The sequence below is a fragment of the Podarcis melisellensis genome, assembly GCF_964234715.1.
Source record: "Podarcis melisellensis genome assembly, chromosome: 4".
Classification (NCBI taxonomy): Eukaryota; Metazoa; Chordata; class Lepidosauria; order Squamata; family Lacertidae; genus Podarcis; species Podarcis melisellensis.
This window is the reverse complement of record NC_138531.1, coordinates 76,806,871-76,825,697: the sequence shown is the minus strand read 5'-3', so window position 1 is coordinate 76,825,697 and position 18,827 is coordinate 76,806,871. Positions and strand designations below refer to the sequence as shown.

Sequence of the window (18,827 nt, the reverse complement as noted above, 5' to 3'; positions counted from 1 at the left end):
CCATGTTCCTGGGAGTAAGCCAGTGGAATTTACATTGGAGTGGACATGTTTAGAATTGACTTGGGGTGTGCAGGCGGAGGAGAGGAGAGGCACAGGTTGAAATCCTTGTGTTGACTGGGTGGTTACTTAACACTGCATTGAATAAAAGCTTAGCTTTAAAAGAACCAAACCAAATCCACCAGTAAATTTAAAATATTTTGACTGTGCTACAAAGAGAATAATTTAGTTCTTTATAAAGGAAAATTACAAACTTGGTGGATTAGGAAAATGCTGTGGACATAGTGTATCTTGATTTCAGTAAGGCTTTTTCTATCTCGTGATATTCTCATGAGAAAGCTGGTAAAATGTGGGTTGAACGAGGTAACTTTTAAGTGGATTTGTAGCTGGTTGATTGACCCAAAGAGTTCTCATTAATGGTTCCTCGTAATTGTGGAAAAAAGTGACAAGTGGGGTGCCGCAGGGTTCTGTCCTGGGCCTGTTATTGTTCAATGTCCTTATAAATGACTTGGATGAAGGAATTGAGGGGATGCCCATCAAATTTGCAGATGACACCAAACTGGGAGGGGTAGCTAATGCTGCAGAAGACAGAATCAGAATTCAAAATGACCTTAACAGTTTGGAGAACCGGATGCACTAATATAGGATGGGGAACACCTAGCTTACTAGCAGTACATGTGAAAAGGATCTAGAGGTCTTGGTGGACCGCAAGCTTAACATGAGTCAACAGTGTGATGCAGCAGCAAAAAAATAATAATTAAAAAAAATGCTAATGCTATTCTAGGTTGTATCAACAGAAGTATAGTGTCCAGAGCAAGGGAAGTAATAGTATCACTCTGATCTGCCTTAGTAAGACCACACTTGGATTACTGTGTCCAGTTCTGGCCACCACAATTTAAGAAGGTTGTTGACAAGCTGGAACGGTGTAGAGGAGGGCAGCCAAGATCATCAAGGGTCTGGAAACTAAGACTTAAGAGGAGCGCTTGAAGGAGCTGAGTATGTTTAGCCTGGAAAAGAGGAGACTGAAAGGAGATATGATAGTCATATTCAAATATCTCAAGGGCTGTCACATGGAAGACGAAGCATGCTTGTTTTCTCCTGCTCTGGAGAGTAGGACTCAAATCAAAGGCTTCAAGTTGCAATAAAGGAGATTCTGACTGAACTTTTGGAAAAAACTTTCTGACAGTAAGAGCTGTTCAGCAGTGGAACAGATTCCCGCTAGAGGTGGTGGAATCTCCTTCCTTTGAGGTTTTTAAACAGAGGTTGGATGCCCTTCTGTTATGGATACTTTAGCTGAGATTCCTGCGTTGCAGGGGGTTGGACTAGATGACCCTTGGTGTTCCTTCCAACTCTAAGATTCTATTATTCTATGTAATAAATATTGAACTGGAATATGTATGATTTATTCTGATTTAGTGATTGAAACATGATGACTGAGAATATCATTACTGCTTTTTCTCCCACATTATGCAAGAACTGTAATTATGACAATAATTTTCTATTTTAAAATTAATCCTTTCATCCCCAGAGTACTTTCAAATTTAAATCTGAGAGTGATATCCATCTTGCTGAGCACCACAAGCAGGTTCTATATGATGGGAAACTTGCAAGCAGTATTGCCTTCACTTACAACGCTAAGGCTACTGATGCTCAGTTATGCCTTGAATCCTCACCAAAGGAAAATCCTTCCATTTTTGTACACTCCCCACATGCTCTTATGCTTCAGGTTTGTGTAAATCGATTGTTTCCATGTTTAATTAATACCCCATTAACTGGTAAAGACTGCCAAGTTTTAAGTAAACATTTTCTGTGAACTGTTTGTACAGTTTGGTTTCTCTTTCGGTTTAACCCTCATAACCTCTGAATAGATTGTCCTAGATTTTGCAGTCATATCCTGAACACAGTATGGTAGAGGCAAGGGGGCCATATTTCAGTGGCAGAGCATGATTGAAATAATATTTTAAATAAAAAGTGTCAGCTCTGCATATATGTTTCAGTATAAAGCTTTTGCTGTTATATTCTAGTGAAGTAACACACAATGTGATACTTCATTGGTGTGAAACCATGTAATCTTGCATTACCGTATTTACTCGAGTCTAATGCGCCATCAAATCTAATGTAAACCTCAATTTTCAGAACCTTGAAACCAAAAAAAGTATTTGCTGGTGAATGTAAATGTGCCATCAAATCTAATGCACACCTTAATTTTCACAACGTAATTTGGCCAAAAAAAGGTGAGCACTGGATTCAAGTAAATACAGTATATAACCAGACAAAACCATGTATCTCAAATACTTTAGTGACCATGTGTTAGGTTCTCAAATAGCAAGGATCAGATCACCACCAACCTCCTTTGTGTCATTTCAAGTTTGTATGAAGAGGTATGAGGTATATAACTTTTATAAAATAAATAAATAAAATGTTATGAAATAAACGGCTTTCAGTGTAGCCTTAATGTGGTGCAGATCCTGGTTTCCATTAAGCATTTGCTGTTAGACAATTTCTTGTTTTTAAATTAGTAAATATTACTAATGTTACTATGATTGGATTACATACATGTTTTATTAAATCTGAATAATTATTCATTGAATATATTTTTTGCTATTAACTAATGTTGTAATGTTGTTCATAAAATGATAATCTTAATTATGTATTTTGAATGAAATATATACCGGTATATATGTGTGTGTGTGTGTCTCAAAGGACACAGTAAACATAATATATGATTAAATCTCTCCCCTTTAAATACAGTCATACCTTGGGTTGCAAACGCTGCGGGTTGCACGTTTTTGTGTTGCAGACCGCACCAAACCCGGAAGTACCGGAACAGGTTACTTCCGGGTTTTGGTGCTTGTGTATGTGTATGACATCACGCACATGTGCAGAAGTGCTGAATCACGTCACGTGCGTGCGCAGACGCAGCGCTGCAGGTTGTGAATGCTGCGGGTTGCAAACGTGTCTCCCGCACTGATCACGTTTCCAACCCGAGGTATGACTGTAAATTGAACATAAGTTTCTTCCAGGCAGCCTCTTTACTGAGTATTCATCCTGATTTGTTTGTGAATAGGTTAGATGCCAATCATACAAATGTTATTTGTGGGGAGGAGGTAATGTGTGAATCAACATATTATCATATATAAAAATAGTGGTATTAGTGCTATAGTGACATGAAGATTAGTTTCAAATGTGACTGAGTTTTCTTTCCTTTTTTAATGTAGGATGTGAAAGCAATTGTGACGCATTCGATCCACAGTGCAATTCATTCAATAGGAGGAATCCAAGTTCTTTTCCCCCTCTTTGCTCAGTTAGACAATCGGCAGTTACATGATAGTCAAGTGGAAACAACAGTCTGGTAAGTTTAATTTGTTATCAACAAAGCCTATAATCTCAAAATGAGGTAATTTTTGCATTATATCTAATGAATGTGCTGGAATCTCTCTTCCCACTCTACCATGTTTCTTCCAACTCTGTTTCCCCATATAATTTATACTGTGATCTGTGAGGAGCAATTTGTCACCATAAAATCTAAAGAAAGGGTTGGAGTGAGGGGAAGAGCGTGAAGTTTAAAGAAATTTTTATCAACCTATATGTATATGGGCTATATTTTTTTTAAATCTGTACAAATCCTTCTGATATCTCCAGAATTGTGAATAATTTAATCTTCAGACATTGCCTATTTTGCTCTGTAAATGCCAACATCTGTCACTAAATGGTGGATAGAAGATTTGTTCTTGCCAGGGCATAGCGTGGTTTTTAAGAACTACTGGTGAATGCAAAAATGGAGTACTTGTTTTGTGCATTTGTCATATTGGCTACTAAATATTTTCTCAAGAATTGTGAATAAAATTTGTTGATCTCATAAGTAGCACTCAGCTGACTTGTTAATTAGTGTTTAATGTAGTAACACCAACATTTGCTAAGTTTGATATTTTACCACAGTATTAACACCAGCAAGTTTATTGCTCAGTACTCCTCAGAATAGTTAAATAGAATTCCAGCTGAGCCTTGGTGTGCATAAAGATTCTCAAAGTCAAACAAATGGGTATTGATAGTAGTAGAATTGCCTCCCTTTGTAGTATTTTGGATTGTAAAAATGGTGTCCATCATTTTTAAAAGCCAAAGGAAGTTTAGCGAGGTTTGCTAAATGTTCCATTTCTGTTGTCTAGTTTGAACTTGCAGGAAGTAAATACTCACATGTACTTGGATGATGATAAAAAAGTACAAAAGGATAGAGGAAAATGCCACTCTAGTCCAATAGTTCACTTGAGCATCTACTACCAATAATCTTTCCCAGAAAATGAAAGAGCGGAGATCTGGTTTAAAGTCTGAAGCCTCCAGCTCTTTCTTCCATTTCATTATAGCTTTGATTTATTGGGAAGAAGAGATTCTGGTTGATTCTGTTTTGTCTCCCATTAGTCGAACATGGATCGGCTTGAAGGAAGGTGGCTGCTAAGCCACCCACTTCCATGCCTGACAGATCATTACAACTGTTCCTTTCATCTCTTCATATTTATTGACGTTGGAGAGAGAGAACCAATACTGGCAAATCTCTCCATTCAGTTATGAAGTACCTAATGCTGATACTTTCACAGAATGAGATACCGTCAAAGTTGGTATCTCTCTTCCCTCAAGAGAACAGTGTGAAAAGAGAAGGTGTCTTATTCAGTCTGCTGCTACTGCTTCAGTGAGCTGAGTAAAAGCATTGCCAAGGTGTGAAGCAAAAAGCATAGAAACCTGAACCTTTAGGAGAAAAGACTAAATATATGGAGCAATTGACTCTGCTTTCCTTTCTCCGGGGTGATTTGCTTTAAAAAGTTTGCTTTGCAATAGTCAGGCATTTGAAAGTATTCACAAAATGTATGGATATTTTCGAGATCAACTTAACCTTACGTTATCTGCACTCAGGGCACCAACGCTTTTGACTGTATATGTAAATGGATGATATGGATACCTGTTTGAGAGATTTCTACACCAAATACATTCATTTAATTAGGAGTGCTTTTGAAATGCTCCATAACAAAAGTGCTTTTAGGAGATTGTGTGCTATAACCATAGAACTGAAGAAACAGATTATCCTTTGAAATAGTAAAAGAAGTTAGAGATGTGAATTTTTCCTTCCAAAATTATTGAAAATATATTAATAAGAGAAGTGGGAGACAGAATGGTGCAGAACTGCTAAGGAAACTATTAGTATTTATGTTATAAATAGTAAATAGGATTTATGTTATAAACTAGAGTATTTATGTTATAAATAGTACAATCCTGAGAACATTTATTCAAAAGTTCTACCATGTTCAGTGGGGTGTACTCATTAGTAAGTATGAAAGCATTCAGACTTTTATATAGACAAGATCTTTAGCTACTGCAAAAAATTAGTTCAGTGGACCCTGACATGGTGTGCTATCTCATGATCCTGCATCCCCTATTTTTTTTTCAATCTCTTTATGGTCCTCTGAATTCTTGATTGTGCTCACTCTTTCCTGTTTGAGGCATTCCTTGATAACTTTGGCAGATCTGTTAAGACAGTTGAAATCTTCTTCCCTTTACAGTAATTTCCACCCATGGGTTCTAGCCGTACCCTCTGGAACAAGAGAGAACAACTCTGTTCCATCTTTTGTGTGACAGCTCTTCAGATATTTGCAGACTTCTGTACCTTTAATATTCTGCTGTCCTGGTGAAACATACCCAACTCCTTAAACCATTGGTTTCTAGACCTCTCATTGTTGGTGTAATTTAGAAAAATGGGTGAAATTGCACTAAGTGCTCTGGCCATGTCTTGAGGAGCTCATCTCTTACGTCTGGCTTCCGTTTAGAGAAAGCTGCGTTTGGTGGTTAGAAACAGTCCAAAGCTCATTTTTATTTTCACAGCCTTTCCTAGCATGATTACTTTGCTCAGATTCCAAATCACTGAGGTATTTTTAATTGTGATTTGGATGCTGTGCTCCTGTCAATGCAGCCTTAGTTTGCATTCATTTTTAAGCATCTGCTTCATATTCCTGACTTGTGACAATTATGATCAACTAGGACACCTAGATACTTCCACATTCACTGATGCCAAACTTGATCTTCCCCACTACCTTTTACCTTTACCTCCCCATCATACATTTGTGCCTTTGATTCTTGATATCAAAATGCAGGACTTTACATTTTTCTTTGTTGAATTTCACCTTACGTGTCCACCTTATATGTCCATACCCTCTTGATTCTTTCTTTTATGGTGTTTGTATCATTTGTAGCTTTGTATCATTTGCAGATTTGATAAGGTTCCCATTGGCTTCTTTGTAGAAATAATTTTTAAAGATGTTGAACAGCACAGGGCCTAAGGCAGATTATTGTGGCACTCCACTTGATATTTCCATCTAGGATGATGCTGAACTATTAATACACAGTTGTTGTATACAGCTGTTCAACTAGTTGACTGTTCACCCAGCAGTAGTAGTATCTCGCTTGGGTTTACCAGTTTGTCAGCAAGGGACATGGGAACGTTTGTCAAATTCTTTGCGGACATAGTGATATACTATGTTTGTGATGTTCCCATGATCTAGAAATTCTATTTTAAAAATAAATGGTTGGTTTGATGTCATGTGAAAATTCCATATTATTTTTGAAGCTATTCATAGGCCAATTGCTCAGTAATTTGGAATTAATAGAAAAACATTAGATTTTGATAAAGGTAGTATCTCAAGGTTTTAGGTTGATACTGATTTTTTAAGTTCATTTCAGTCTGTTTGGTGGCCGGGTTTTAAACTATGCTAGATTTGAAATATTTACGCTTTGAATGGCACTATTTTTCTATTGGTTCTAAGGGATGCAGGTGGCACTGTGGACTAAACCACTGAGCCTCTTGGGCTTGCCGATCAGAAGGTCAGTGGTTTGCGTCCCCGCGACGGGGTGAGCTCTGTCCCAGCTTCTGCCAACTTAGCAGTTCGAAAGCACGTCAAAGTGCAAGTAGATAAATAAGTACCGCTCTGGCGGGAAGGTAGACGGTGTTTCTGTTTGCTGCTCTGGTTCGCCAGAAGCGGCTTAAAAAGTACACCTATGCAAGTAGCTAAATAGGTACCACTGTGGCAGGAAGGTAAACGGCGTTTCCGTGCATTCTGGGTTCTGTCACGGTGTTCCGTTGCGCCAGAAGCGGTTTAGTCATGCTGGCCACATGACCCGGAAATCTGTCTGTGGACAAATGCCAGCTCCCTCGGCCTGAAGCGAGATGAGTGCCGCAACCCCATAGTCAACTTTGACTGGACTTAACTATTCAGGGGTCCTTTACCTTTTTACCTTTACTTATTGGTTCTTCTGAATCTGTCAGTGGTTTTTGATTCAATAACTAGTAGTATCATTCTCCACTGTCTGTCTGGGATTTGGGGGCACTGTTATGGTGGACTAAACATACTTCAAATATAGGTTCCAAAAACTGCTGCTTGACATCAAGATCTCTGGCTTTATGGCATGACACAGGGTTTCTTTGGGAGATAGATATTTTTAAAATATCTGCATGAAACTTCTCAAGTAGATTATCTGGACATTTGGAGTCTGATGTGATCAGTATGCTGATATTACCCAACTGTTTCTTTCCTTTCCATCTCAGACTAGAGAAGCCATGAAAGCTATGAACTGGTGTTTGAAATCGTTGATATACTGGCCACTTCCTGTCACATAAGCCTGTGTACTCTCATTGATCATTTAGAGATCATCTGCCGTTTCATTGGCAGCCGCAAATGATAGGGGCCTCTTATTTGCTGCTTCTAGTCTTTGGAATTATTTGTTCAAGGAGATCCACTAGGCCACTGACCTAGGGGTTTCTAATTGTTTGATTAATCTCAGAGCTAAAAGGGTTAGGCAGCATTTGCAGTTTATAGGAGAGGATTAGCAAATTAGCTGATGATTAGGTTGTTTTCCAAGTATGGGTAAACAGCTTTAACTAAAATAAATCCTAGTTTCCTAGCCTTCAAATATGTATCACTTCAGAGAAGGCAGCTAAGGGGGGGTGGGGCTTGGAACATTTTAAAATTCAAATTCTGAGAGGAAATGGGGGGGGGTCATTAAATTGCTTTTCCAAATGATCCATTTTTGATTAATAATAGATTACCAGTGTTGGAATCTTTACTAGGCGACATACAGTGTTTTGACATTTGCTATTTATGTATGAGTCTGAGATATCAAATATATCTAATACCAACTTAGTATTAATTTATTTGGAATGTTGCTGTAGTTTTTCAGGTCTTGAATAATTGTTATTTTACTTCTCTGAGTGCTGGTGGGATGATGATTTACTAATTTATATACCACTTAATACCAAAAAAGAGTTCCAGCTAAGGTTATAATCCTAATCCCATTTACTTCAGAGTAAGGCCATCATATTAAATAAGGTTTACTTCTGAGTGTATTGCATTATTAGTCATGCTGAAATCAGTCATGCTGATTTTAATGGGTTTATACTGACTATGAGTAATGTTGTGTATCACCCCAAAAGGGACGCGGGTGGCGCTGTGGGTTAAACCACAGAATTTAGGGCTTGCCGATCAGAAGGTCGGCGGTTCGAATCCCCGTGACGGGGTGAGCTCCCATTGCTCAGTCCCTGCTCCTGCCAACCTAGCAGTTTGAAAGCATGTGAAAGTGCAAGTAGATAAATAGGTACCACTCCGGCGGGAAGGTAAATGGTGTTTCCGTGCACTGCTGCCCACATGACCCGGAAGCTGTACGCCGGCTCCGTCGGCCAGTAAAGCGAGATGAGTGCTGCAACCCCAGAGTCGGTCACGACTGGACCTAATGCTCAGGGGTCCCTTTACCTTTACCTAATGTTGTATATCACCCCAAATTTGTAGGGGAAAAATAAGAACAAAAGATGCCCTCAATGTATTATTATCATGGTCAAGTTGCAAGGAGCACCACATTGCAAAAGCAGATAGATGCCAGTTTGTGCTACATTGGAACTCAGTGTTTATCACTAATGTTTTGTAACGGAATCATTGCTGTATACTAGAATCATAACTACTGTATAATCAGTCTATTGGTCTTAACAAAGTGCATCAGAAGAACTGCTGATTAAAATCCAGAATTTCTTCAACTAGATATTTTATTCATACTATTTGGCGTATTTTCCAATATGTTGTTTACATGTAGTATAGACTGCGATCAGATTTCAAAATCACTTTCTTACCATAGAGTTGGATTTATGTAACAGAAATGTAATGTCAAAGGTTGTCTCCCTAAACTATTATTATTTTGTTGTCCTAATTAACTAGGAGTCTATTGCAGTCAGGGACAGCTCCATAGGTAGAACATGGCAGTAGATTTAGGACTTCATTAAAGAGTAAGTAGTTAGTTAGTTAGTTGTTATGGTTACTGTGACATTTGCAAGTTCTGCCTCAGGTACCAAAAGATCCTTGTTAAGCCCTGGGCAGAACTGTTCCTAGTTCTGAATTTTTGTTTTTGTAATGAGCTAGCAAATTAGTAAGGACCACTTTATGCTGCTTTTTTAAAAAAACAATGTAACATTGGTGAGTGCTGTAAGAATTCATCTTGAACTGTGTCCAAATTGTTATTTTCCCCAATAACTGTTCCTGCCAAAGAAGGTTAAATATACTTTTTGTTGACAACTAAACAGTATAATTTGTAACAACACTTGTTGTGAGTCGAGGACTCTTCCAGGAAGCAGAATGAGGCGTGGAGGCTGTCGTGGCCGCTTGAATGTGGCTAAACCCTGCCCCCAGGCCAAGCCTATTGGCTGGCCCGCTGCAGGGCGGGGTGGCAGCCGGGGAGATGATGCAGGGGGCCGAACATGCCCCCCCCTGCCAACGCGGGAATGGTTCCCACTCACAACGCCTCCCCTCTGGGAAGAGGAGAGGCTTTCTTACCCAAGGAAAAATGTGAACATACTCTTCTTCTTCTCTTTTTTGACAATCACTCGTAGCCGAGTAAGATTGTCTTCCATAAACACGGTTTTAACAATGAGTCCATAAGTGACTGTGGAGACCAATTCTGGATCCACACGTCCTTCCACAGTGGGGACATTGGTTTCCGGGCGGGAGTTGATCACAGTGTGGATTTGCCAAGCGTGCCTTCCTCTTAGCACGTTTCTCCCTTGCATCCTGAGTTCTAGTGTCTTCAAAGTCCGTGACACCTTTGGTAAAGGCAGTTATCCAACTGGAGCGCTCGCAGGCCAGTGTTTCTCAGTTGTCAGTGTTTATACTACATTTATGGCTACGCTCACAAGGGCCAACTCACCATGACAAGGTGATGATCCAGTAAGTGGGTGTGAACATACCTCTTTGAAACACATACCTCTTTGAAAATATGGAGGATTTTGCAAATCGATATGCTTGTAGACATTCTGTCCTATATTTCATACTGACTTAGCAGACTGATAGTGATTTTAGTAAAACTCCAATCTTGCAATGGCAGTCCATTTTGGAATCAGCAGTTGTGTGTTAGTTGCCTAGATAAAATCATTGATGGAATGTGCCTCTAAAATTGAGTATTCCATTCCAGCCCCTCTTCTGTCATTCTTGCAACATCCCTACCCACTCAAAGCCCCTCCTATGTTCTCCATTTCATCTCTACTACCCTACCAGCAATTATAGAGACAGTATACATCTGAATAACAGCTGCTGGGAAGAAGCAGCACTTGATCACTCTTGTCAGCATGCACTGCTTGTAAACTTTCAGGAGGCATTTGCTGGGCAACATTGAAAGGAGAATGTTGAACTGATGGAGACTAGGGACTTGCCCAGTGACTTAACTAAGTACAAGGTAAATATGATACTTGAAACACTGTCACACTATGTCACTGTTGACAAGTGAGCCTTCTTTGCTAGTCCCTTGCTTTCCAAGCAAAATTACCTTTACAGAGAACATAAGAACTTATGGCAGAGACTAACAAGTGATAGAGGTCTCCTCCTTTCAGGCATAGATAGTCCTAGACAAACTCAGGAGCATCAATGTTTAAGTGAGTCCTCCAAGACTTCTCCTGTTGTCAGTAGGGATGGGTGAATCTATCCATTTTGGTTTATCTCAGTTTCTCATTTTTCCAAGCTTAAGTTCAGTTCTTCTCATTCCCACACCAGTTTGCGATTTTAAAAAGAAGAAAAAACCTCATGAAAAATAACCAGCTTTACAGTGCAAATCTCTCCTAATATACACATTTTTCTGTGCAATTTTGCAAATACTCCAATTTTTCCAAACAAATTTATCCTAATATTTTCACTTAATATATCTATTTTTATGCACACTTCACCTTTGCAAATACCTTTTTGTACACATTCCTTGACTGAAGAACTGTATCACAGAATTGAGACGCAGGCGAATTTTGAAGGATGGCTGTGTTTTGGTTCCTGTACTTATTGTTTTGGAAAGTGCAAATTGGGTAGGTTCTCCTTGAAATGTGAACTGAATGGAATTTCTTCCCATTCCCTAGTTATCAGTAGTCCTTCCTGTTGCCTGTCTTTGCCACGGCAGAAGGTCAAGTTTGCTTTGTAGGGCACTGAAAGGGAGAATTTCAATTTTTCTTCAAATTGTGCAAGTACTTGGACAATCCAACTAATTACTGGACAAACTGTGGGGTGGGCTGTGGTGATGGTTTGCCTATCATAATTATTGATAAATTTGTATATCGACCATTGTTTTGCTCATATACAGATATACTATTGTGTTCTAGATAGGACATGGTATAGAGGAGATATAGGATTGGGCTGAAGTATCCTTTATATTTGCCTTTGTATCTAGGGGAATTGGAAATAGGAAACAATGGAGAGAAATTTTGTATGGCAGTGCACAGAATTTTGCAAGTTTAATGTGAACCCTGCAGCAGTCCGATGCAGTTTAGTTTCTGGTAAGTTAAATTCTGTTTGGAAAAAAAATATGTTCATCTTGGAAGATGACTTTCTTACAAATGTTCCTCCTCTGTTCAATATTTCAAAAGCTATTCATGGAATAAATTAGGTATTGAAATCATGAAAGCTATTTTGCTTGGAATGGCCAACATAGTAAGTATTAAGTTGTGCTGGGAGCCATTTTAGGATTCAAGAGCGGAGTATAAATACTTGTAAGAAAATTAGTAGGATTTTATATAGTGCAATTTGTTTTGATGCATGGCTCTCCTAGAACACTAGTCAGACCCTACTTTACTAGTGTTTTGCAGAAAGTTTCACTTACTAGTAAGTACTAGGATACCTTTAGTGTCACTCAGGAGAAACCATTTTCTTCAAGCATTATAAAGTACATATATCCAGGAACAAGTCCTAGACAGAGGGCCAACCTCAGTTGTAAAGCACCTGCTATGTGAAGGAGCTTGGGTCCAACCCCAGTATTTCCAGGCAGGGCTTGGAAACACTTATTTCTGAAATCCCGGAAAGCTGCTGGCAGCCTAGAGTAGTCATTATTAAACTAGATGGACCAGTGCGCCATTCACTTCCACTCAGCCTAACCTACCTCACAGGGTTGCTGTGGGGATTACTTGAGGAAGGTAAGAGCCATATACACCACCTTGAGCTCTTTAGAGGAAAAGGTGGGCTATCAGTGCAACAAATAAATAAATATAATGTAAATAAACATAAAGACACCTGTTTTCAGGGGGGCGGAGGCCATGTAACTTGAAGACATATTGGACAATTATTAATAGCCACTTAGGATTTATGATGAAGCCTTTGAGGTGTTTTGTTGTTTTTTGTAAAAAGCTGTAATAGGCAATTAGGATTCATAATAAATGCTTTGCTTAAAAAAAACAAACTCAGAAACTTTTCCACAATAAAACAGGCAGTTGTCTGAATGGAACCAATGATTATAAGGCAGCTTATAGGAGCAGTTTACCCAACAGAATGGAGGCATGAGAGCAGCCTCCCAGTCCTGCTTCTGCTTTTTGGGTTAAAGTGGAGGCAAAGTCAGGTCTGTGCTTCCACTGGTGTTTCTGAAGAGTTGTGGCCTCATTGTTGGATTATCATCCTTAGATGGTTTCAGGTGTTACTTGCTTTTGCTTTTCATTTCTTTGTAGAACTCCTCCCCTTCCCCCCAGTTCTCATCTATTGTTTTTTATAAACAGATCTTTACTCTGTTCAGCGCTAAATGGTAATGAATCTGAACTAAAGTTGAATATGAATTGATATTATTTTATTAGGGGTCCTTGGAGATGGAAAAATAATACTATATGCTTCATTTTGACATATTTCAGATAAATCAATTAGGTCTGAAGGGCACTTCACTTTTATTTTGGTATATCAAGATGTTAAGGTTTTCCAGGTTTTTAAAAAATGACAGTTTAATATAAACTGTACAAATATAAGGAGAGAAATATGAAGAAAAAATTAATTTGATAACAATTACTAAAAGAAAAATAAATAAAAGAGAAGAGAAGCAATCTTTAGCTTTAAACCAGAGAAAAAAGTGAACATGTCATTCCTGAGAGAGAGAGAGAGATGGAGATGGATATAGATATATATGCCAATTCTTTACAAACTTATTCTCAAACATTATATTTTCTCCAGTGTGGGTATAATTTTATTTATAACAGTAGTATTCCAAACTCTAACAAAAATCAGTAAGGAAGAAGAACCATTTCTCCCCAATAATAATAATAATAATAATAATAATAATAATAATAATAATTTATTATTTATACCCCGCCCATCTGGCTGGGCCTCCCCAGCCACTCTGGGCGGCTTCCATAAAAACCAAAAATACAGTAAAATCACACGCTAAAAACTTCCCTGAACAGGGCTGCCTTAAGATGTCTTCTGAATGTCAGGTAGTTGTTTATCGCTTTGACATCTGCTGGAAGGGCGTTCCACAGGGTGGGTGCCACTACCGAGAAGGCCCTCTGCCTGGTTCCCTGTAGCTTTGCTTCTCGCAATACTTGGCTTTTGACATTTTTGCTGGGATCAAAAGAATAGAAACCATTTCAAGGTCCACATTTTCATCACCTCCCTTCAAGTAATATAAAAGTATATTTACTGGATCCATTGGTAACACATAACCTGTTATTTGTTTGCTGTATCTCAATATTTGAATATTATGACATTTCGATAGAATATGGAGGTAGATTGCATGTGCCATCTCCCAATCTTCAGCAAAGTTGTTTCTGATTTTGACGGTGTAGGAGAAAATCTCTATGTGATGTAAAGCTATAAAATTATTAATACATATGTACATAAATATTTCCTCTGTTTTATAACAGCTTTTGATATTTCGTGCAATGCATAAATAACTTATGAAATTCACTCTGACTTTTTTTAAAAAGATGAGTCATTGATGTTAGATTCTTCAATCAGCCACTATTAGTTCTGACAAAAAAAACAGTATATTTGGAGTACCCTATGCGGGAGATGAATAGGGTATGCTCTGTACCAGAATGGGCAGGACTAGAATGCACCTTAGTCAGATCCATCAAGACAATTCTCTGCCTTCACTTTAATTTGTGTTTCTCAGCCTTAAATGTTTGTTTTACAGGACTGCTTATTGATTAAGGAAATTTTAATTGATTCTGTTGAGTTAGTCCATTAGTTTGATTTACAAGTTTTCATGAACTTGTATACGTGAATGTTATTAAGCGGTGCTGCACCTGTACACAGAGGTTTTATTGTTGACCGTTGTAGCTTTTAAAGAACATATAAACTGGCTCACAACAGAGTTACACTTGATTTAGCATCCCAACAATAGAAAGCCAGATACATCCGAGATTATTCCTTCTCTGTCCATCCTCAAGGCACCATGTTCAAAGAGTTGCATGCCCTTGTCGGGTTTCTCTCCTTCTATTCCATGAAACTGAGGGTTCCCTTCTTCACCAGCATCTGCAAAGAGTTCGTTCAATGCTGGGTGCCCATCCTGCTTTTGCTGCCTTGCACATCTCCTTTAGCCATCAACAATGCAGACTGAGCTGGCATAAGGTGCCAGTGACCTGACTGTAAATTAGTCTGCTGATGAGATTGCCAGTTAGACACTTCTGCTGTGTCTAGAAGTGATACTGATTGGGCTGGTACGAAACACCTCTGACCACTTTGCTTCTGATGGCTGTTTCAGGCTTTTCACATTGCAAAAAGGCAGGTGCCACAAATGTGCCTACATGTGCATATGTATTTAACACTGACTCATGGGTTGATAAAAGTGTACCGTAATTCCTGATTAATTGAGTACAAAATTCAGTCAATCAGATTGATCAATTAGCATTGCAGTCTTATTAGCTACTAATACTTGTTCTTATGGATTATGTTTCTGTACACAGTTTGGGATTCCACATTTATGGTAGAGAATGCAGTAAACAAATTAATGCTCTTATGACGACAAAAAATTACATAGCCAATTCGTGTCTTGTTTTTAAATCTTGTGTAGATAATGAAATAGGTTGGTGCAGTTTTATGTGTAGCAGAGATGTATTGATTAAGGTGATTTTGAGAATGTCATAGCAACAAATATGATTATGATATAAAGGATTGACATAGTTGGGAATGTATTATTAGTTTGCACAATTAAATGTGTTGTAAACTGCCTGGAGACCACAGTTAGATAAGTGGTATAAAAGTATAACAATTGAGTAAAATATTAGGGGCTCCCCTTCTCCTTGCCCCACTCACCAAGCCTTCTGCCATTTCCTCATATTAAGCCCTTGGAGCTTACTCTTCCCACCACATAAACTACTAAGCCTGTTTTTCACCCCACCCCATTTCTGAAGCCTCTTTTCTCTTCTAATCTGCAGCACCACTTTGCACTCCTATTTTCACTTTTACTCCTTGTCCACGGTGACCTTCATCTCCCTACTCTCATGAATCATAATGACTAATCACCCTTTTCACCCTCACTTCCTTCCCCCCTTCCACTCTCCTCCATAGTTTTCTCAATTCTTCTTTGCACACAGATCACCCCCCCGCATTTCCATGCTCCCCCCTTTTCTCCTGTTCTGCAGCACAACCCCATGCTGATATATGTTAGAAGAATCTTATGAGCAAGGCTGTCAATTAACTTCTTCAGTTAGAGAAAGTTCAGTTCAGTTTATGGATATGGTACATATATGGGCATTTGCTTGTTAATAAAGTATTTCTTCTAAATTACTGTTGAATCTGGGACTTCATGTTGAAGAAAACACATGGTACCAAGAATGAAATACGTTGGGGCAAGGTACAATGGAACATCTGAGAGTTCCACATACTTTCTCTCTCTCACATGAAGCAGCTGAAGAATGGAAGAGGGATATTTTTTCAGTGCCCCTCAGTTTGAGTAAAGTGGGGGTGGATTGACATTGAATTGAAAATGGTGGTTTTTAAAATGGCAGAGGTTTGAGCAAAGCAGGGCTGTGGGACAGTGAGGGGTTGATTTTAAAAAAGAAAGAAAAAGAAAACCTGTTTTAACAATGAGAAATAGCAGAGAATGGGACAATGCAGGTGCTAATGCATATCACCTTTCCCAATTCCTATCTCTCTGCGCTCAGGTGTTTTAAACTGCCACTTCCCCCTGCTCCTTCTACACAAACCTCTGCCATTCATTTTTCAACCAGAAACCACTGGATTTGTTTAATTTCCTCAGACGTTTCCATTTTTACTCACGGAGCAGGGCTTTGTAGCCCACAGTGCTCTCTCAAAAGCTGATGTTGATGGTCAGTGGAGCCCATTTGCAATAGTGGAGCATGTGGTGCAGAGGGAGAGTTGACAGAAATCCCATACACACCACTCTGTGACGAAAGTGCACTTCTGCTTGTGCAAGGGAAAGATAATTTGTTATAATAATATGATTAACCTTTAAAACACGGCATTTCTTCAGAATATTCATAAAAGTAACCTTGTCTTTAGTCCAAATGTACTAGCATCGCACAAAGAATGGGAAAATAGGAATTGAAACTATCCATCAATTTTATTTATTTGTTTGCTGTATGGTGATTGGGATTTGCATTGGTCAGTTAAGAGCTTGTATCTCATTGTTGCTTTAGCAAACACCTGAATGAGATGAGATCTGGTGCACTATTGACTCATGCTTGATTTTTTGCTTTACCTAGTCAGCCTTTGAATTACTGAGTATATTTATGCTGGTGTGGCTCTTGTGTAACAACTATGTGGCATTACTTCTGTCAGTAGCTTTTGTATCATTATAAATGAGGTGTAGGTCAGTATAATTGGGTTGTGTTTTAATTGTCTGCTGTTGCAACTACTCAATATTTGGTTTTGAGAATTGAGGAAAGTATCTTAAACATAGAATTATAGAGTTGGAAGGGACCCTTAGGATCATCTAGTCCAACCCCCCACAATGCAGGAATATTCAGCCTTCCCTTACAGGGATCAAACCTGCAACCTTGGTCTTATTAGCACCATGGTCTAACCAACTGAGCTATCCAGCTCACATAGCATGCTCGATTTAGATAATTAAAGAAGTATTATTGGGTAATATCAAACTAAATCATATTTGCAGTAGACCTATTTGAATCAATAGACTTTAAGTGTTTTCTGAGTATGACTAACATTGGATATACCTGTTGTTTCCTGTAGCAAACTGATCATTTTATCATATTAGTATTTATTCATTTATTAAGAAATTTGCTAAATACATGCTCATTTAAAGGGAGTCTTAATTTTATTAAAATATCTTGCCTTTCTGTGAATAAAATCCCTCAGTGTAGCTTACCACATTCATTAAAACAATGAAATGTCACATTTATTTTAAAATAACAGTTGACTTTGTCATTACGTGAACTATCTAGATCTAGAACATGATTTGCCCAAACTGTATTTTGCCTTCAAACCAGAACTGAAATCTCACTTCAAAGTGTGGTTTCCAATTTGAGTTTTGGAAAATTTGGATATGACCGTAAACTATGGTCTACCTCAACCAGAAATTGGAGCAGATGAGGGAGGAGAATGCAAATCATTGCATGTAAACATAGCCAGAGAGTACTTGGAAGCTGACAGATTTTCCTTCATCTTTATGACAGGCCTTCAGTTTCTCCTTTCCTACCTATAAGGATGGTACTGATTTTTATTTGACATCATTTGAGTTGTCAAGCCTTGATTATCATTAGAATGTGTCAGTACTAGTCGTGATATTGCACAGTGTTGTCTTACACTCATAAGTAGGACTCTTCCATATCCAAAAGAAAAGCATTTAGACAATCACATTTTGTTTGTTTGAATGTCCTGCAAGATGATGCACTTGAGCAGAGTCCTGTCAACTCAAGTCCTATCAAGGCTTCCTTCTGATTATCTATAATTTGTTAATCATGTAAACCTCAGATGGTCCTTGACAAATAAGGGATTGACCCAGATGAGCTCTGTGTTTTGAGCATGATTGTAATGTGTCAGTATTTAAAAATATTCAGAAGAATGTAATTTGCAAGTGGTTTTTTCTGCTTATAGGACTTAACAACACTAAAAACTAAATCTGGAACACTTTCAGTCTAATTTGTACCTGTACTTTATATGCAGTGCTACCCTCTTGGCTTTCTTGGTGGAACTTCTTAAGAGTTCAGTTGCCATGCAAGAACAAATGCTGGGTGGAAAAGGATTCCTAGTTATTGGCTATCTCCTTGAAAAGGTAAGTTGTATTAATATTATTTTAATAATATTTTACGCAGAACAGATTGAAATTAAATAAATGTGCCACAAAGTCCACCATAAATGTTGTATGCAAATGATTTCATATTGGACTGGTAAATATTGAGCACATTTAGTCACTTGGCCATCAGCTTACTGAAGACTTGAACTCCAAGTTGGCGTCTTGTTACATGTGGTTTAGATCTCTTTATGCTGATGGTATTTTGTGTCTTGTGAGAATATTGCTGCTAAAAAACCCCTCAAATTCATCTGTGAGGAACTAACATGGTTTTGTTTAAAATCTCAGTGTAAACACATCCTCAGTTGCACAAA

General features: G+C 38.3%; 1 protein-coding gene across 2 annotated transcripts in view; it reads left to right on the top strand.

Annotated features, from left to right (window-relative positions):
• Nucleotides 1-18,827, top strand: part of NBEA (neurobeachin) — a 341,694-nt gene that overhangs the window by 41,528 nt on the left and 281,339 nt on the right. For both annotated transcript variants that reach the window (XM_081909292.1, XM_081909293.1), the window contains exons 9-11: nucleotides 1,526-1,723; nucleotides 3,216-3,349; nucleotides 18,387-18,495. In XM_081909292.1, the coding sequence (XP_081765418.1) occupies nucleotides 1,526-1,723; nucleotides 3,216-3,349; nucleotides 18,387-18,495 (441 nt within the window). The remainder of the gene's footprint in view (nucleotides 1-1,525; nucleotides 1,724-3,215; nucleotides 3,350-18,386; nucleotides 18,496-18,827) is intronic.